A 22,010-nucleotide genomic window follows, 5' to 3' on the forward strand; every position below is an offset into this window, starting at 1 on the left:
TGTGTGGCTGGGGGAGTGTCTGTGCACTCCTCCTCTTTGTCTGACTGTGCGCCGCTGTGTAAAATCTATCGAGTACGCTAATACAACATTATTTAATTGAATTATTGAAACGGCCCGACCCCGGACCTATTAATTAAAAATAAATAAAAAACAAGCCCGGCCTCGGCCCGTTTTGGTCGGCCCGAGGGGCCCGTGAGGGTAGCCTCAGGTTTGCAGCAATCCATGAAAATTTGGCATTTTCAAGGTGGAGATAACGCAAATAGTTACTTTCCCTGGTAACTAGTTACTTTTATTATAGAGTAATTCAGTTACTAACTCAGTTACTTTTTGGAACAAGTAGTGAGTAACTATAACTAATTACTTTTTTAAAGTAACATTCCCAACACTGTTAAAAGGCGTGGTTGTAATGCTTAATGCTGTGTGTAGCGCCGATACCAAAATATCAAGTGCGCTGGTCCACGCCACACTACTCTGGGCTGCGTCTGGCGTTGAGCGCAGTTCATAGGCCGGTGCAACGATAGAGCCCAACATGTAACCGAATTGGAGAGTGGCGTCTAACAATTCGTAAGGTTTGCAAATTATGTTCTTGCGGTATTCAATTTACCGATAGACAGGGCCACATTTATTTGCCAGATGAATGGAGTTTGGTGTGGCTGCCTCTCCACAACTGCGATTGTCCTACTGGACCACAATGCATTGCGCTGGCAAGCGCTCCTCACCCGTGCCCCAGCCCTATTCAAATGTAAATGTGAATATTTTCTGATTTCTTTAGTATTCTATGACAGTAAACGGATTATCTTTGGTTGTGGACTGTAGGTCAGGACAAAAGAAGAATTTGATGATGGCATATTGGGTTTTGCGGTAGCTACCGGACGCTACGGAGAGTGAGGCGCGCGGCCCAGCACGTAACAGGATGTGAGTTGCCAGAACTGCATGAACTGTATAAACAGCGGTGCCTCAGGAGGTCCCTGAAGATCATCAAAGACACAAACCATCCCCACAACAGCCTGTTCTCCCTGTTACCCTCAGGGAGAAGATACAGGGTTCCAAAAGCACGCACAAATCGCTTGAGGAACAGTTTCTTCCCGCAGGCCACGAGACTCCTTAACATACACAAATAGTGTAGTAGCCGTACTGTACCGTACTGTAGCTGCTACCATTACATATGTCTAATGTTTAATTGTATGTTTAATAAGGAATATGCTATTTGCACCTGTATGTCAAATACGCCGAATTTAAAATGTTTAAGCACGTCTAAAGTATGCACATGACATGTGCACCTATGTGCAGTGAATATGCCACTGTCTCTGACTTGTCTTATCACTATACTGCCTTATTGCTTGTTGTGTCTCTTGTTGTTTTTGCACTCATATGCCCTGTTATATTTGTACTATGTTGTAAACGGAGTCCACAGCACAAGAATTTCACATGTGATACTTGTACCATGCAGTGACAATAAAAATCTTGAATCTTGAATCTTGATCCCAGCACAGAGTCTGGCTACTGTATGTTGTTATCCGTTGTTCCGTTTTATTCCATTCCAGAAAAAGCGGTCTGTGCTCAAATCAGAGCTGGTATACTTGGCCTTCAAATTGAGACAGGCCGATATGTGAGGCCGATATATATACTAATATATATATATATATATGTATATATATATACTAGGAATCTCGCCCGCTTCACGGCCTCGCCTGTCCTGCAGCTCGCCCAGCTGGCCCTGCAGCTAGCCAAGCTGGACCTGCAGCTCGCATTCACAGCTCGGCCGCTACGCAGCCTTGCCCGCAGCTCGGCTGCTGTGTGGCCAATGAGACCAGCATCATTGGATGATGTCACATGTATGACATCACTGATGATGTCACAGTGGGATTTCATCAGTGGGATTTCTGACATCACTGATGATGTCACAGTGGGATTTCTGACATCACTGAAGATGTCACAGTGGGATTTATGACATCACTGGGATTTATGACATCGCTGATGATGTCACAGTGAGATTTATGACAGACAGAGAAACAGACAGAGCCCTAGCTCCCATTTATATACTGATCTTTTAAATTCTGTTAACACGTTCACTGCCAATGACGTGTTCGATTTTTTTTTTTTGACGGTGGGACGTTGATCTAACCCTTTTACGTCTCCTATACCACTATTGGAGGTATTGAATGTGTATAATCTATTTTACCGACCCACTGAGTGGCGACATGTCTCTCCACAGTAGAAAGAGGCGAGCCAAAACTGGAGGGAAAAGCGCGAGGAAGCCGTTCTCATACAGTAAAATGGATGGCGAAAACGCTTTCACTTTCGCGCTGATGCACAGTGGTGGCAACGGTGGGGGGTTCCAAGAATAGACTGGATGCACACTTTGAAACACGCACCATAAATAAGCCCAGAATCGCAAGAGCTTCATCAGAGCTCTCAACCGGACCGCCAAGAAACGAGCGAAACCCATCCAGCGAGCCCCATCCAGACTGCCAGGCAGGAGCCAGGCAGCGGGTCTGTGACAAACGAGTTGCTGCTGCCTGGCTCCTCCGCCAAGGAGGGCGGAGGAGAACGCCCACGGAGGGAGGAGTTGGAAGCAGAGGGGGGTTTCCTGCTGTTATGGAGGAAATTACTGTTCAAAACTATTGTTTAGATGTCTGACGTCTTTACTGATGCCAAAAATGAATGGTTAAAGTGACTGTTCTATCGAATTTCACAAAAAGCCGTTTATCTCAGAATAAATTTCCAGACGCTGAAACCATGCTGTATTCAACTGCTAATGCTTACATAACTACTAACTCTACAAACTAACTCTTTTAGACAGAGAAAGCACACATTCTATTAGTTCTTTTGAGATATTGTGTGTTCACAAAATCTTAGCAGAAAAGAATCCTCGGGTCTTGAAAGATGAGCCAGAATCCTCAAAAAAACCCTCTGGCAGAACCTACCTACAGTAAAAAAAAAATGGCTGGCAGTGAATGTGTTAAACTTGCCGCAAGCGGAGTGACAGGACAGAAGTGTAAACATGCAACATCAAACGGCTGGTGCCGCTTCGTCATCGTTAGGGAACAGTAAAAAACCAACAAACAAACAAAAAACAATAGCAGCACTGAACGTCCAAGACGTTAACAATACTCCTGGTACTGATCAATCAGGAACCGGGACCAAACAATACCGGTGCTCGATACCCATCCGTAGATGGGCATGAACTCAGTATGTCAAACTCACAGTGAGGATGTCAAAACTTCCCGCCGTGACCATCTTCTTTGACGACACCATAGCGGTCTTGGGGTCGATGGCGAACTTTTCATCCTGGTTGCCCTCAACAATGCTGTAGGTGATGTTGGCGTTGGCTCCCAGGTCGCGGTCGTAAGCAAAGACACGGTAGATGGGCTCGCCGCGCTTCTTGTGGTCTCGCTCGGGCAGGCTGATGCGGTAGGTGACCTCTGGAAAGGTGGGCGGATTGTCGTTCTCATCCTCGATGTGAACTATGACCCAAACTGTAGACTGGCGGGTGGTCACTGGGCCGTCTATTACTGTCACCTGGGGAACGCACATGTTCACACACACACGCGCGCGCATGCATGCATGCATGCACACGCACACACACACCATCACACATCATTGAACATGTTTTGTTATACCATAATTCCTCTAATATTGGCCGGGGCTTTTATTTACCTGAACCGCAGAGAGTACCAGGGGCCGGTTGCACCAACTGGTCTTACACTGGTCTTAAGCTAAGTTGGTCGTAACTTTACGACCTAACAGCTACGCCGGTTGCACCAAGACGACTTAAGCCTTATTTTCACTAAGACCAGGCGTAACTCCTACGCCTCGTCAGGAGGAGGCGTAGAGCCTGCCTGTAACAGAGATCTCCGCGGAGACCTTTTTGACCGTCATCGTCGTAACACCGCCAGTTCGCCGTCTTTGAAAGCACGACGTTAGATTATAACTAACTAGTTAACCTAACCCGCCTTCCAAAATGTTGCCGTTCGTTTTTTAGAAGTTAATACATAGAATTGGGAACGTTACATTCAATTTCATTCAGACCGACTCTGTCTGCTCAATAGCCGCCATTTTTCCCCCGGAGCGAGGGAGGATGGGAGGAGGGAGGGTGTTTTACAGTAGTGGCTGAGAGAGCGTAGTGGCACAGTGCTCCAAGCAGGTCGCGAGGCACATTTTTTGCAACATCATCCAATCAGGGTGCATTCACTGGCAATTCACATGGACGCGCATTGCTACGACCAGCATAGTTAAGACCAGACATAAGCCGTGTTGGTGCAACAGGCGTAAGTCCATGGTCTTAACTAAGACCGACGTAGGAGTTACGACCAGGCATAGTTAAGACCAGTTGGTGCAACCGGCCCCAGGCCTTAAATTCTTAAAATTAAAATCTCATGGACATAATAATCCCTTAATTTCCTGACTTTTATTGCAAAACATTGCACAAACTAAAAACATTTCCATTTCAAGTTTAAAGCAGTCAATTAAATTCACAATTAAGCTTGGATAAGAATTCAGCTGTTAAATTCAGCCGTTAATAAGAATATAACATCTTCACAGCACTCACTACCAGTGTGACATAAAAATTAAACAAATCTGAGGTAACTTTACACTGGATATGTAAACAGTCAGTTTACAGCTGTCATGGTTAATAACAATAAGATTCAGCTGCAATACATATGGTAGAGAGTTGTTTTTGACCCGGCCTGCAGTGGAGGCCGGCCTTTATTTGTCTGTGTTGACCACGCCCCCGGCCATTAATTATTAGATGTATTACGGTATGTATGAGATACTAACGATATTCTTGACGATATGACAAACTACTGAAAAATAATTTATTATTAATTACAAGAACATACAATTGAAACTAAATAAATGTTATAGTTTTATGTCAGCATAAACGTTTGCCTTCAAATATTCAAATATGCCTTCAAATATTACCGAGGTTTCCTGTACATGCACTTTTGTAAACAAGCCCTTCCACACTACTGAAGCCCCTCCCTTTTTTGGAATTAACTCCCCCATGAAGAGGGGGGCATGGTGGTGCAGTGGTAAGCACTGTGGCCTCACAGCTAGAAGGTCCTGGGTTCGATTCCCACCTGGGATGCTGTGAGCGCTGAAGGAGTGCGTGCCCGTCCACATGTCCTCGAGTGCTCGCCGCCCGGGTGGGGTCGTCATAAGGGCCTTTCTGTGTGGAGTTTGCATGTTCTCCCCATGCCCCCTGGGGGTTTCCTTCATATAGGAACCCCTTCACCAAAACATGCAATATCCTGGTCGCTGATGTGGTGCCTCCTCTGGTCGTTAGGGGCGCCCGTTAGGAGGGAGGGGAACTCGTTGGAATAGCGTGATCCTCCCACGTGCTATGTCCTACCCTGTCAGGTGAAAAGAAGCGGCTGGCTACTGCCCATGTCTCGGAGGAAGCATAGAGCCAGTTTCGGCTCTCCCCAGATCGGCAGAGGGTGGAGCAGCAACCAGGATAAATAAATTAAAATGAGTACTAACGGGGGATAAAAATATATATACTGTATATAAAAATTTAAAAAATCCCCCGTGAAGCCGCTTTCAGCCATGCTTGTTGTTGCAGGGTGTACGTCACACCGTTATGCAGTGAAACGGTGTGACGTCAATCAATAAATCAACAAGTCGGAATATTGCTATTACCACGATATCACGATATGAACTTTTGATGATATGAATATGAAATGTAACGATATATCGATAACGATATGATATGGCACAGCCCTAGCAAAAAGAGAGAACAAAAGAGAGCAAAAATCCAGGCTCCCTCAGCCTGCCTGTCCCCGTAGTGTGCAAGGCCACGTGGAGCTTGGCTCACGGGGGAAATCTCTTTGTATTATTGATCCCCCCCGAAGCAAAAATCTGATCACTGATCAATTGGATCAGATCAGGGCGAACAGCATGGCTGCGAACCTGACTGCTCACTAGACTCTTAATCACACAGACAGACAGGGAAAGCTGTGGGTGGCATGCATGGACACTCTAAACATTGGTATTTCTATTGAAATCACAGGACAGCACAATGCAACAACGCAGACCTCTGCCCCCAGATTTGAGCTCCTGTGAATTGCGAGTGTAGGATCCTGTTAGATTCAGGTTTGTCTTATGAGTTTGTGCTGCTGCTTTTCAACCTCTTTCTTCCCCTTAGGTATTGTATTTGTTATAAGCCTGATTCTCATCCAGGACTGGACTTATAGAAACAGTATCATTGTCATTCAGTCTAAACAAGTCAATTGAGTGGCTTTTAAACAAGTCTGGATCATGTCTGGCTAGCAGCTAGCAGGATATTTTCCGGTTTTACCTTTTTAAACATGAGGGGTCTTTGTTTAGAAACAGCTGGAAATGGTCAGTATTCTCTCTGCCAGTGGGCGGGGGTGCGGGAGCATGCACGTTATTCCCTACAAGGCAGCTTTAGCGAATCTGTAACCAAACTCCATTCAAAAACATGCCGTTTTAACTCGAGGGTCCATTCCGACCACGAGGGGTGGCAGTATGCCAAAAATGAACGCTTCCGCCTTTGTTACATAAAGCCGCCCAGTCAAAATAGTGGTCGGACCGTCGTCAATCACTGTGGGTGATTTTATTATTTTATAAGTGGCATTCAAGTCATATCTGACTAGTTTTCAATGTATTTCTCCCCACAAAAGTTAGGCTAGGCCTATGTCTCACTTTTTCTGACATGGATCAGCAGCGCAGCAGTAAGCTGTCTCCTCTCCTCGGTGTGATGGACCTGCCTGCCTGCATAGCTGAAGCGCGTTGGGATCCCTATATGCTCTACCAAACAATTCAAAGCCGTTTGCAGCACTTGAGGAAACCGTGAGTTTGCTCGTTTAATTCGTTGATATAAGCGATTGCCCGAACGATTCATTAATTAATAAACTAGTGAACGTGAAGTGCCACCACCCGCCCACTCAGACATCCCCTCGGGATTATGAGCTGCCAGAGTTAAACAGCACCCGCTTTTCCTATTATGCGGATGCTATACCGGCGACCGAGATGAATATGATACGGACTCGCGGGAGTGCGCGTAGGCCGGCTAATTGTTGTTTAACATGCAGGCCAACCGGCTAGGAGCGGGTTATAATACGGATTCCACTGCATGTTAAGAAGTGGCTTTGGTAATACAGACGCAGGCCTCCAGCTGAAATAGCCTACTGCTTTCTTTCTTTTTTTATGATGTTTCCCCCCCTTTGCTCCACCCCCTCTGCCGATCTGGAGAGAGTTGTAGGCTGCTTCCTCCAATACACATGCAGTCCCCAGCCGCTTCTTTTCACCTGAGTTTCACCGCCAGGATGTAGCATGTGGGAGGATCACGCTGGGTCCCCTCCCCCCGAACAGGCGCCCCGACCGACTAGAGGAAGCGCTAGTGTAGTGACCAGGACTCATACCCCACCGGCTTCCCACTCGCAGACACAGCCTATTGTGCCTGTGAGAACGTCTGACCAAGCTGGATGTACCACTGCCGGGAATTGGACCCGGGTCTCCGCGGTGGTAGGACAGTGCTTTTACTTCTACACTACCCAGATGCTGCAGGGGCACACTGCTTTCAATAGCATTTAATAAGTTGTGAGAAGAATGCTGCGGAGGCAGGCTCTGTAAAGTGGAGAGTCTCTTATAATCTGGTTGATCTGCATGCAGAGCAGCAGGAGCAACACAATGGTAATCACAAAGCTATCTGTATGCACAGTGTCTGGGCTTATCACAGGCTGGGCAGAGACGCTTCTGCCTGCTCCCATCCTGAGTGGAGGAGATAACCAATGATGAGTGATTACATTTAGAAAATCCTAAAGCAGAGCCCAAACTGCAGCCATTCATCACCTTTATGGAGCCTTGAGGGGCTGCCAGGCTGTGTCTGTGCTCACAGTGGGCTGTAGCAGCTGGCAGGACTAGATACATAATAATAGTATAAACTCATAAACGCTCTTCAGGTTGACTTTACCTCTAAGAAGTGTTCCGCCTGCTGTTCTCTGTCCAGTTTCCTCGCCGTCGTGGTGATCAGCCCTAAAGAGCGTAAAACAGCACCGTTAGATTATTAGATTATTAGATTACAAGGCTCAACACTAACTTTTAAAAGTGGTTGCCAGGCTGGCAATCAGGCATCAGCTTTTGGTTGTCAAAACGGATAATATGGTTGCCATTTTCAGTCACCTTATTTTGAGTAGGTTAATTAAGATAATTAAGATACTATTATGCAGTTATATGTCAGCTTAATAATGAAGATGTTTAGATGTAGAGGATGTTACTGAAGTAAATAAATGTCCCGGCTACTATTAGAGGAAATATGAAATATGGTATCTGCGCATTTCTTCCTAAAACAGTCAAAACTAACAGTGTTTGCCTAAATTAGGGCTGTCACGATACAAAAATGTATAACTTCGATACAATACCTAAGTTTGACGTGGTACTTGTGTGGCTGTTGGCAGCGGTGAATAGTGTGTGTCCATGTGTGTGGCTGGTGGAGGCAGAGAGAGACTGTAACAACTATATTTAAATGTCACTAATGTAACATACATGTATATATATATACATATACACATATATATATATACACACACACATATATATATATATATATATATATATATATATATATATATATATATATATATATATATATTATAGGGTGCACATTTTGCAGTTTGCTGTCCCTAGTTTCTATATAGCAGAAAGTGGTTGCAACTGATGGCAAGCAAAGGCCAATAATCGGTTGACAATTTCCCCCTCCCCCATTATACAGTATATCATTGCATGTTTAGTATTCTATATACCATATGCATTATATATCACTTGAAACGATTCACAATTTGAGATTGTTTTCTGTTTGCTCCATCTTCTGCTATTGATGTGATCGCTGCACGGCATACTGCACTAAGCCAAATTCCTTGTTTGTAATGATTACTCACTATGGCTATTAAAATGTATCTTGACTCATGAATAAGAGTACATAAGAGCATTTTGGCACTGTTGGAATGTGTATTTGGTGATGTAATGGGGACTTAACCATTCCACAGACTACCAGTCATTGTGCTAAGCTAACTAGCAAGAGGGGCGCGGGGCTACTTGCTAAATGAGGGTCATAGTTTGGCAGACGGTTTGTAGTCCGTGATCTCTCTCAAGCCTTTCCAGCAGAGGCTGAGTCCTTTTCTGAGACCTGCTGATGGAGACGCTGTGAATACAGCTGTTTAGCATGTCGTATTAATTTATCAAACCTGGATTTGCTCTCTTTAAACTGTTGTTTTATTTCAAATTCAGCTGAGCCCTCTCTTGGCTTCGCCTATTGGATGGAATCCCTCACGTGAGTGTTTCAACTGAAGACTTTTCTCATTAGTGCCATGCCCCGCGTGGCCACGCCCTTAGGCTACTCCGGCAGCCTCTATAAAAGGGTGATGTACCCAACAACCGGCTCCTTAATATTCTTCACGCTTCAACGAAGCAAGACTTCTCTTCTCTTCACTTCACTCTTCAAGACGGTGACTACCTTCAAGATGAGCGACGAGCAAGTTCAGCGAGACGGGTAGAGCGAGGCAGTTGGGCTGGGCGCTACCAGCACCCGGCCCGATCCCCCTGCCGTCCAGGCTCACCCCAGCGTCTGGGTCTGCCTTGAGTGCCGTTCGATGGTCGTGGCAGAACGTGACTCGCATGCAAGGTGCTTCGGATGCCTGGGTCACCGGCATGCGAGTCTCACCCTCACCCCCCATGCTGCTTGCCCATACTGCAGAGAGCTGTCTTGGGAGGAGTTCCAGCGTCGGGTAGATTTCCTCTCCACCCAGCATGAGGAGAAAGCGGCCGCCGGTGCTGTTGCTGCCTCTGCTAATGCTGTTCCTGGAACAGTGTTTCTATTCCAGGCTGCCCTGTCCGGTCTCCCCGAGACCAGAGCGGTGTACACAGACACACACACACACAGACACACAAACACACACACACACACACACACACACACACACACACACACAGTTAGCCTATCAGTCTTTCGATGACTCTGGACCGGAGGATGATTCCTCTGTCTCCTCACATCCTCCCGCTTCCCCGATGGTCGGCTATGAGTGTAGTGACGGCCCGAGGGCTCCTTCCACCCCCTGGTGGAAGCACACCATAGTGGCCCAGTCGGTGGTGCGAGGCCTGTTAAACGACCTGCCGGAGCTGATTGCCAAAGCTGTCAACCTAAAGAGTGTTCCTCTCCCTCTGCCATCTCCAGTGAGACAACAAAGCATGTTGGCTGGCGTCTTCACCGGCGAAGCCAGGAGGGCGGACATCACGAGAGTAGCCGGCGAGACCGACAACAGCTTCCCAGCTGTCCCACCACTTGAGCCCAGTCTGGTGACTTTCTTCCTACCCAAAGCAAACTTCTTCGGGAAACGCAAGCCGGTCCCAGTGAAAGACCAGTTCACCACCCAGGTGACGGAGAAGTCACACCGCTGCGCTGCCCAATCCTTGGCTGCGCAGAACAATGTGGTCTTGCTGGCTTCCGTTGCCTCCGCCTTGGTCCTCGACCCCGCCAGTGGAGTCCCCCTGGCGGTGGCCTACGATATGGGGAGATACATGACGGGCATCCTCCAGCTTGCTCAGGTTTCCACGGTGGAGGCTTCCCGCATCATGGCGTGGCAGACCCAGGTCCAAAGGAACATTTGGCTCAGCCAGTCCCCCATGCAATCTCCCCTGCAGTGAAGCAGATGCTGCTGGACGGCCCAATAACCACGTCAGGGCTATTTGGGACCAAACTTCAGAATGTGGTGACTTCGCTCCAAGAAGCTACGGAGGAGGCGGAGAAACTTCACCGGCTGACCACCTGGGAAAAGCAGCCTGCCGCTGCCCCAAGACAGCCCAGGGAGAAAGAAAAATTGAGGGAGAGCCACCCGAGTGGACAATTCTGATATAGGCTATTGAAATAGGCTAGAATTAAATTCTCACACATCCCTACCTTATTAAAGAAATAAATAGTTTTACATGTGTATGTTATAGCCTATATGAATGAAACGTCTAATTACAGTAAGCGTACGCTTTGGGACATAATAACACCATGGGGATATCCACTGCGTAACTGCGCGGCAGCCCTTTGATGTGTTTCAAATGGAATATTGTTCCATCAGCACCAATTTTCATTATCACAATTTTTTTATTAGTTTGTAATGGTTTATCTATCCACCTTATTTCTAGCTGTCATGATGCCTTACGTGGGTGCTTCTTCCAGTGTAATCCTCCGTTACGTTGCTGACAGCCTGACACCCATCTGTAAACGATGTTTCAAAGCTGCAGGCGAACGGAGCAAATCAGGTACAGCTTGGCAAAAATCTCATCAATAAATATCCAGAGTTGTTCAAAGAGCAACAGAAATAGCGGATGTGATAGATAAAATTATTACATTCCCCCAAATAAGTCGTCAAACGAGTCTTATTTATTGTGACATGCAACTCCCCCCCTCCTCCCAGCGTCGGACTTTTAACAAGGAAATGCGCAAGCTGCAACAATCAAGTCACGTTAGATGCGGGGCATTCAAAAATAAGGTGGATATTGAATCCGAAATTGTTCATCCTCCAATTCTCTCCCTTTCTCTCCCCTCTCTCGCTCTGCCCATCTCTCTTTTCTCTCTCGCCCCCTCTCTTTCTCTCTCTCACTCTGTCCCTCTCAGCGAGGAGGTCGATGCTGACCTGACGCTGTGGCTTTTAACTCATTGAGTGCCAGCCACTTTTGGAGAACGGACGCTCCCAGTGCCAGAGTTTCAGAGCGTTTTCAGTGATTTCTCGAGGCCCACAGAATATTGTGTGATATTACTATGTAAACACTGAACACGCACAAAGAACGATGAGACTCTATTCTATCATCTGCAAAAAAAAGTTTATTGATCCCATTTTCCGTTCTTTAGTTATGAGCCAGAGAAGATAGCTTGATTCATCCAAAAAAAGCAATTTTTTTCTAGAAGCTGAGATAATTGGCCTTTTGTGAAATTAATCATTTCAAGCACATCACTGACTCTGAAGCTAATCTTTTCTAATGTAGTCACACCTCAAAAATAATTTCCTTCAATAAAACAGTTTAGGCCAGGGAATTTTGTTTGGCAGAATAATATTTTTAGCTACAACCAGCAGCGCTGGCCCCTGCGTGCGCTGCTGGTTGCAGCTTCTTGCTGGTTTTGATTTGCTGCTGGTGGGTATCGGATATTCTGGCTTGCGTTTGTCAATCCTGTCCTGCTGCCTGGGTCTGTCTGGGTGTTGCGTGCTGCTCTGCGTGCCCCCCCCCCCCCCCCCCCGCCCCGCCCCGCCTCGCCTCAACTGCACACTCCTCCTCCTGTCTGTGGTGGCTCTCTGCTGAGTTTGCTGTGCGCACAGTGAAGGGTGCGGAACAGCCAGGCTTTTTTACAGCGTTCCGCGTGTGTTTGTCACCGGCAACGATGCTTCCAGTTGAGAATAATAACAACTCCACGGTGTGGATGTGCAGATGTGCTGTCGCAACCGACACGGAGCGGCTCAATTGTGGAAGCAGATTGGCTGCTGCAGGCACAGCTGCAGTAACGTGCTTCAGCATATCGATGCATACGGATGCGATGCGATTTCCGTTTCCATAACGACTTCTTCTTTGTTTTTTCCTTGCCTTTCTGTTATGTGGAGAGCACTGTCGCCACCTAAGGGTTCTGTAAAATAGGTTAGACACATCCAATAGCTATAATATTTGTACATCAGAGGCAGAAGGCTTTGATCGACGCCCCACCGTCAAAAAACGCAATTGACGAACATGTCCGTCCTTGGCACTCTACGTTACTATTTGAAATGACGAACATGTCCGTCCTTGGCATTCAATGAGTTAAGGGGGGTGGACATGATCACACCTGTGAATCATTTTGGGCTTAAACAAGGAATGGAGGTTGGCACCGAGGTGATGCAGAGCACAGCGGGGCAACACGCCCACAATTAGCAATTATTCGGGCGCAAAACAGGCGATAACGCAAAATTACCGCCTTTGCAACGATAGAGCCCAATGTGTTTTCAGAGTGGATTCTTATGTGGGGCGATTACATTGAATGTGCCTCGGTCTCAGTGTAATGAAGCCTTTTATCTCAGTGAGGTGGGATTATTTTGGATGCTAAAGATGTCTGTGCAGTGCACGCTCAATGGATAGACTGCAACCATGCATAACACACTCACACACACAGGTATGCATGCACACACGCACACACACACACACACACAGGCACGCACACATCACAGTGTCCTTGACCTTGAGCTAGCTACGCCAGCTAACTTCAATTAAGCAAATTAGGAGTAAATCTAGAACAGCGGTCACAGGCTGTATAAGGAGAGAGAAGGCTTGTTCAGCAGAACACTCCACTAGTAACTACTCTGACAAAAATCAATGATCCACAACTCACAGCACATCTACAATAGCACAATCCTCCATTTTAATGGTTAATGACATTACAGGAAAATGTGTAAAAAAAAAAAATTAACTATGTAAAATACATTATCAGCATTTTTCTCCATTTTGTGCTGTTTTATAGATAACTAATAATATAACAACTAATCGATTAATCGAGAAAATAATCGACAGATGACAGATTAAACGATAATGAACATAATCATTAGATATGCCCTACACAGAAGCATGAATCCATGACAGCCCTAACACCCACTGTCAACATGTATCTGCTCTATTAGATGCACTCACACACCCAGAGACAGACAGACAGACAGCTAGGCCTGTGCAAGAAAATCCAAACGGTAATATATAGCCATCTTTTCCCCAAAAACAGTAACTAATGGTCATCTAATCCGTAAATATTGATGCATTCCTATTAGCCACTCAGTATGATGCACTACATTGCCTGAGATGACACAAAAATAGTAACTAATATGGGGATAATAAGGAAGTAATGATTAGTTATTGTTTACATGACATTTAGTACCTTATTCAGAGCTAACCAGGAACGATACAGTATGCTATTATTATTTATTTTTTTGTCCAGGAAATAATCATTCGATACTGGCAGCACCGGCGCGTGCATATAGGCAAACTACCGTAAATTCCGGACTATAAGCCGCACCTTTTTTCCCGTTTTTTGGCCCCTTCGGCTTATATAACGGTGCGGCTTATCTATGGATTTTTTCAAAAAAAAAAAAAAAAAAAAAAAAAAATCTCTCTTTTTTAGCACTCTTTCTAACTATAAATCCTATATAACTATAATAAGTTTTAATTTCCTCTCTTGCCCTCTTTTCACCACACTGTATGACACTGTATGACACTGTGTGCACTGTAAAAAACAACACAGGTGGTGTTGTGTTATGTTGTTTTGTTGAAAGGTTAATAAATGGGAGCTTCCTCAAACAGCCATCTCTTTCCCGACAATCCCCTCTGTGCATGAACCCTTACATATGGTAATTAAACATTAAAACACAATAAAAAAAATAAAAAAAATAAAAAAAATACCATTAAAACACCCGCGGCTTATAGTCCGGTGCGGCTTATATAAGAAAAAAATAGTCAACTTTGCAGGTGCGGCTTATACACCGGTGCGGCTTATAGTCCGGAATTTACGGTAGGCAATTATTGCCCATGAGCAGCACTTCTGGCAAGACGCAAAATGTGCGCCTTCACCTGCAGTGCATTGCCGCCTCTACCCTAACAGTTAGGTTATCAGGGCCTAACCCTAACCAATTATCACTCCTCATGCCGAAACACGCACAACTACTAGCCATTCAGAGGCAGAGAAGGGTGAGTCATCATGCCTTCGTCATCCTAGCTCTCACACCGACTGAGGGAAACCATGCAGCACGTCTAAACGAAATTACACAAAAGGTAGCCAAATTTACACAATATTTCCATCATTAACTTTCTGTAAAAGGTAGCTTAGGCGATGTGCTCATATGTGTGGATTTTGTGAAGACCCGTCCCTCTGCTCTATGATTGGCTCACATCGGATCAGAGCCAGGGAGTGTCAGCCTGACCCCGATTAATGGCTAAAACTAACCAATCTAACCCATGAAGGCACCAACCAGACACAAAGTAGGGTGGGTCTTCATCACGCAATGGGAGTGGGATGAAAATACGGGACAAACTGCGTCCCGTATTGGTTCAAAACGGGACGCACAATTTAACTGCCAGATACAGGACGATTCTGTATTTTAAGGGACGGTTGGCAACCCTACTGACCTGTCATGTAGCACGCATCTCGCAGGAGCTAATATGGATGGAGACTGCTCTATGTGTAGACTGGGGCGGCTTCAACTGCGCCGTTCTTGCAAACGTGGTAATGAAGATGCAGCCAGCATTCTGGCACATTTTAGGAAACGTGTCAGGTTTTTGACTTGGTAAACACAAGTGAGGAATGAATGATTTATATTGATCTATTTTGCAGATGCTTATATCCTGATTTATTGCATGTGTCAGTTCATGCATGCCTCACTGACAGCATTAGTGACATTGTCAATGACAGCGCCGTGGAAATGATGGTCATCCTTTTTCTAAGGGAGTCACACCTTGTGAATCTGTACAGTCTACAATATTTAAAAATATGCAATGCGCATGTGTGAAGCTTTTGGCAAGCTAGTAAAATCGTATTTGACGTTTGGCTACTGAGAGGCAGAAAACACATTGAAAAGCAATGGCTCAGTTTGAAGTGAAGTTGATTTCTCATGGTGAGGAGAGGAGGGCCATCAGTCTCTGTAGGAACACTTCCCTGCCAGAGAATTAATAAGGAACAGATAAAATGCTGTGAATCTTTGACAGAGACAGACAGTAGGGCTCTCCTATGTGGCTGGCACACACACACACACGCACGCACGCACACACAGCACGCACACACACACACACACTGTGTGCGCACAGCTCACACGCGTGCGCACACACGCGCACAACACACACACACACACACACACACACACACACACACACACACACACACACACACACCAATCTGGGAACCCATCGGTTAAACAAAAAAAAAAAAAAATCTCTAATCTCTGGGGGCAGGCTCGTTTCATGTCTGAATAAACGGAACTCAACGGGCTCCGTCGGCAGCGGAAGACAATCCCTTTCCGCTCCCTGCAACCTCTGCCATTGGCTCCAACCGACCGACTCTGACCATTTATGGATTTATTTTCCGGTCCCTGCGTGTCGCTCTCACATCCCTCCATCGCTAAGAAACAACAACAACATTGCTAGCTCGTTGCTAGTAGCAAGTAGCTACTTGCTACACGCTGAAAATGGTAAGTTTGACTACACACTCGATCACGTCCACTCAATTTTGATCGGGTAAAGCGCAGCATGCGAGCCTGCCCCCTACAAGCGCTGTTGGCTTTTGACTGAGTGTGCCGACAGATTTTCGATGCAATTTGAAAGTCTGTCTCGAGAGATTAGTTGAACACAGACAGGTAGGACCACTTTAACTCATTGAGTGCCAGCCACTTTTGGAGAACGGACGCTCCCAGTGCCAGAGTTTCAGAGCGTTTTCAGTGATTTCTCGAGGCCCACAGAATATTGTGTGATATTACTATGTAAACACCGAACATGCACAAAGAACGAGGAGACTCTCTTCTATCATCTGCAAAAAAAAGTTTATTGATCCCATTTTCCGTTCTTTAGTTATGAGCCGGAGAAGATAGGCTGTTTTGAGCAAAAAGACACTTTTCAAATTATAAGCTGAGTTATTCCGCATTTTGTGAAATGCAGCATTTCAAGCACATTCTGAGTCTGAAGATAATATTTTCTGATGTAGTGACGTGGTGTAGTTGTGTGGTGCATGCGTGCCCCACCCCCCTCTCCCCCCCTCAGCTGCAAACTCCTCCCCACACGCACCCAGTCTATTTTCGGAGGGCTCCGTTTTTTTGCGCCGGCTCCCAGCGCGACAAGGAAATGGCAAACCGGACTGCATGGAAAGGTTTGGCCCTTCGGCGTCGGGTGCTGCCTTTCTGGCGGCTAATCGTGTGAAGAAGCTATGCAGACAGACAGACAGAGGCAGAGGAGCTCAGTTGTGTGCGCGGATTGACTGCTGTTGCAGCCAACATCAGCTGCAGCCAAGCTGCAGTCAGAGCCATCTATATGGCTCTGGCTGCAGCATGAGCGGTTTCTCTTTGATCACGGGGGTTTTTCCTGCAGTTTTCCGGACCTTCCTCTAATCTGGAGAGCACTGTCGCCACCTAATGGGTCTGTAAAATAGGTTATACACCTCCAAAAGCTACAATATTTGTACAGGAGATCCAGGAGGCTACGTCCCACCGTCAAAAAACGCATTTTACGTCGATCGACGTCCGTGGCACTCTACGTCACTATTTACTTTGACGTCGATCGACGTCCGTGGCACTCAATGAGTTAAGATCAGTGGAAACACTATAAGCAGGCCTGGAAAACATTGGATAAAAAGGCTAATTTATATCAGCACTGTAAAAAAAATTGTTAAATATAATTTCTTAAATTGAGAAAACATGATCAAACAGATATTTTTACTTGTGTATAAAATGTTTCATGGTCTGACCCCCCTCTACTTAATGAATTCATTATACAAAAACAAAACGGCTCTCTCAAATCAAGCAATCTGATTGGTTCACAGCTGTGGTATATTTAGCGTATATCACAGCTAGAGCCGCATCCCTGAAACAGTCCGCCTCTGAGAAAACAAATGGTAGCTACTAGCTAGTTAGCTTGCTAGTCTCACAAACTGTAGGCTAGGTTTTTCCCAGGATGGAGAAGGCATGAGCCGCCGCCTTTGCAATCCTGGGGGGGAAATATCGTGCTCACAAGCCAACCCGTCTCACCATAATACCCAGAGTGCCTTGCGCTCGCTAACGTTCGCTAGCTGCCTACCGAAATGGAAACATTTAAGGTTAACTTCGGGGTGGCTTATCTATGAACAACTGGATTGAGCAGTGCCTACCAGACACGTTATCTCCAGAAAAAAGCCACCTAGCCTCGGACCTAACGTTAACCTAACGTTAGCACAAGCATTATCCGCTAGGTAACATTAGCTATTTATCACCAAGCCTGTCTAGCTGACGTGCCTGGTGCCCTAGGCAAGATTTTTGCTGGTGCCCCCCCCCCCCCTCCCCCAAAGAAAATATAATAAAAATTATATCGCAGCTAATTCCACCACTGCAGTGCAGGCTCAGAATCGCCCTTCCCCAGTGGCGAAGAAAATTTGACGTTTTTTGGACTTTGATCCATGTTTAGAAGAATATTTAATTTTAAATTAACATTAGGATTATACTGTTGTGATGTCATTATTCAGTATCTTCTCCTTTTCTCACTCACTTTCATGTAAGCACCTGCTCTCCCTTTAGTCGTTTTACACTACAACAGACAGCAACACAGGCATAAACACTGAACTTATTATTATTATTATGGAAAACCAGATTATGATGAAAATCAAACACTTTTGAAGAGAGAGCGTATGAAATAAGATTAGAGCTGGGAAGCACAAACTGTTTTTTAATGCATCTTGTTGGAGGTATAAACACAAGACAGCCAAATCCAACAATTTCAAAATTCCCATTTCTTGCCACCAGGGGGTGCTGCAGCACCCTCAGCACCCACCTTCCAGCTCCCTTCCCCCACTCTGGGAAAAAGCTCCGAGCAGGTAGAAGGGGGCGCGGCCGCGCAGGGGGTGGGGTGGTATGGATTAAGGACCATGGTGAAAGTGCTGCAGCCCAGGCAGCCAGAAAGCCAGAATTAGAAGAATGATTTCACTATTATTTAAAGACTTAAGACGTTGTTCTGCTTATTTTTTGTCTACTATTGTAAAATAATAGTAGGCCTATTATCATGAAAAAGTATTTGTAAAAAAAATAATAATAATAATAATAATTTTGTTTTACCCTCTCTGGCGCCCCTAACGGCTCAAGTGCCCCTAGCATTTGCCTAGTTCGCCTAATGGACGGCACGCTACTGACATTCAGTAACTGTGTCGGTTCAGGGAGATAGGAGGGACTATTTTATTATGTGGAAGAGTATGATTTCTGAATAACAGCCATTTAAATTGGAGTTGTTTATTCCTTTCATATTGCCATACTTGTTCACCGTTTTATAAAAGCAATAGTTCACTTCAGGCCTTGATATATGCGTATTATACCACACCTAAGGGTGTTTTCGCAGCACGACCCCTAGGTGTGGTATAATAAGCATATACCACGGCCTGTCGTGAACTATTGCTTAAATCTGATCTACCAGTCTCTACCAAAAGTAGCGCTGCTGCATAGTTGGGTGGCACCGCTCTCTTCATAGGAAGACCAGAAATTTGACTTTTTAATGTTTTTGTTTAAATTTATAATGGGGTTTAATGGGAAATTTGAATGTACTAGGCAATGGGCATCAATTCATGCCTTGCCTGCTCTATTGGCATGCACAACGCAACTTTGCATCACTGATGATGTCATAGACAGTGTAGTGTAACCAAAAACGAAAATATCAGTGCCTATGACATCATCAGTGCCTGTGACATCATCAGAATATGCTCTTATGACATCATCAGTGGGACAAAAATTGAAACAAACAGAGAACAGACAGAGATTGCCCACTTTCCCCTTTTATATGATAGATTTGATCTCATGGCTCAAACTGGTGGAGTTTGGTAAAAATATATATATAATTTTGAAACCTTAAGGCCAGGTTCCCAGCAAAAATAAATAATAAATGCATGCCTTGTAATAAAAGAAAGAAAAAAAGGTAGAGGTCCAAAAATAGCACTTTTTGCAGTTTATACTGCTTTCTAAGGGACTTCTATTACGTAGTACAAAAATATCCTATTAGGGGAAAAGTGTGAGTATTTTTTTTTTACACTGGGACAAAAATTATTAGCCTGTTAAACTGTCACGTGAACTCACATTCTGTTTCATTCTGCAAGACCGTCTGCCTTGTAGCTGACATCGTAACCGGCCAATCAGGAATGCCGCTGGCAAAACAGTAATGGCTGCCCACATGGCTCTCCACCTCGAGCAGTAATGTCAATGCTCGTCGAGTTTAAACAGCCGTAAGTGTTATTGCAGAAATATACTCAATGACAACAATTAAACAAGAAGAGGAGTTTCTCGGCGGAAAATACGTTACTTTGCTGTGGATTTTGATTTTTGTCTGGATCTGACGCTGATTGACTGGCTATTTCCACCGACTGAAATTACTGTGGACAGCTCGCAGTCACAGAATGTGAGTTCATGGATCCGAATGGTTTTAACCAGGCTAGAAAATAATAATTTTGAAAAAAGAAAATACCCACCCTAAACAAAACAAACTAAACCATACCGTACAAACTAACAATGCCAAAATTGTAATTTGAACAAACCTAATAGGACAAAAATGGTCTAGGGTGCACAAAGGTTGTGTAGGAGGCTTATTGTGAAGAACACATTTTCAAAATAAAAAATATAATTTCACATCCCAGCTTTTTACTAATAAAACTGCCAAGTTCACCTTCAAGTTTGTCCTTTAATTGTTATTTATTCATGTTATTTATTCATATTTGTTTTTGTTATTATAAAAATGTGTCTCACTAATCCCATGAGGGATGGGTCATGTAAATGACAAGACACATAAATAAAAAATCATTCATTCATTCATTCATTCATAAATAAGAAAATCATGTTTTTACATACTATTATACTGTATATCAAAACGATACCATTTCAGGCTTTGATGATGATCTAAACCAGTGGTTCCTTTTTGGCATCAGTACCCCTTTCCCTGATTTCTGAATCCAAGTACCCCATACCCGACTACAACATTTTGCTTACATAGAAAACTGCAAGAGAAAACTATAGCATATGATGCAATGAATGAATGAATGATAACCAACCTTGGGGGTGTGTGTCACCTGTTTTGGGGTTGATAGAGAAGAAATTCTGCGGGTTGCCAGATGTGATGCGGTAAGTCAGAGGGCTGGGCGTGGCCATGAGGTCGGGGTCCTGCGCCTGGATGTGGATGACCGACACGTCCTGTGGAGAGTTCTCCATTACCACTGGGTGGTAGATAGGGTCAGAGGTCAGGGGAGCATTGTCATTGACGTCCTCCACCTGAAAGAGAGGGTAAGGGACCATGAGAAATCATGCTTTTTTTACCTAAAAATGTTTTGGTCCAAGACAAGTGAAGTGTTCTATGTTCCTGCCGAAGTCCAAATATAGCTGAATGGCTTGGTTTGACCAAGTAAAACTCTTTTAATAAGGATTTTAGTAAACGTCTATGAAAAAATGAATGGCGAATGAGAGGCCCCATGCCGAACCTGGAAGAGGGCGTGACTTAAAGGCATAATTCACATGTCAGCCTGTTCCTCAAAATGAATGCAAGGTCAATGGGGTCATGCTCCAGTGTACAGGATGGATTTTGCTGAGAAAGAACTCTACCACTCAACATCATCATTGGGAAGTAGCAAATAGGGCTAGACTTAAAAAAAATGTGAACTATCCCTTTAAGCACTCTATAGCCACTTTCAGACATGAACTCCGGGTCAGGTCAGGGTTGCTTGCCCTGAGCCTGACCCGGGCGATACGTGAAGTGTACCCTTTCAGACATGAGGCATGTTGCTTACATGTGGAGCACCTCCGGGTGCAAAGTAGAGAGGGGGCGGGGGTGGGGGGAATTTGGGCATGACCACACAATGGGGAGTTGTGAAAACTGACCACACAGCTGTACTTCACTGTCTGAGCATAGCCTTAAGTGAATCGCATTGACATACAACAAACTATCATGACATGCAGAGTCTGAAAACAAGTTGCTAAAAATACATAATGGGCGATAACTGCCTAACGTTCACGGCATATAATCGTTTGCGCATAACGTTAGTAATTAATTAAACAACCCCACAACTCACGCCCAGATGCATCGATTTCCTCGAGTCTCAAGCGCTACAAAGAAAACAGGTCTTTGCTATGGTCAGTCCTAAAATGCATCAATCCTACTAGAAGTATACAGAATACAGGAAGCTAGACATTTTTACCTTCAAAATAAAATCAATGTTGTATTACTTACAAAAAATCTGAACGGTCGACTCACTACGGGTTAAAATTGACTTTACGAAGGGAGCAGATATTCTTCCAGTTTAT

General features: G+C 44.9%; 1 protein-coding gene across 1 annotated transcript in view; it reads right to left on the reverse strand.

The window, feature by feature from the left end:
- fat3b (FAT atypical cadherin 3b) overlaps positions 1-22,010 on the reverse strand; it is a gene marked incomplete at both ends in the record, with an annotated part of 214,011 nt that overhangs the window by 160,381 nt on the left and 31,620 nt on the right. The window contains 3 exons of the mRNA XM_083633105.1: positions 3,208-3,522; positions 7,943-8,004; positions 20,786-20,984. Of these exons, the coding sequence (XP_083489231.1) occupies positions 3,208-3,522; positions 7,943-8,004; positions 20,786-20,984 (576 nt within the window). The remainder of the gene's footprint in view (positions 1-3,207; positions 3,523-7,942; positions 8,005-20,785; positions 20,985-22,010) is intronic.

The sequence above is a fragment of the Poromitra crassiceps genome (genome assembly GCF_964638095.1).
Source record: "Poromitra crassiceps genome assembly, chromosome: 1".
Taxonomy (NCBI): Eukaryota; Metazoa; Chordata; class Actinopteri; order Beryciformes; family Melamphaidae; genus Poromitra; species Poromitra crassiceps.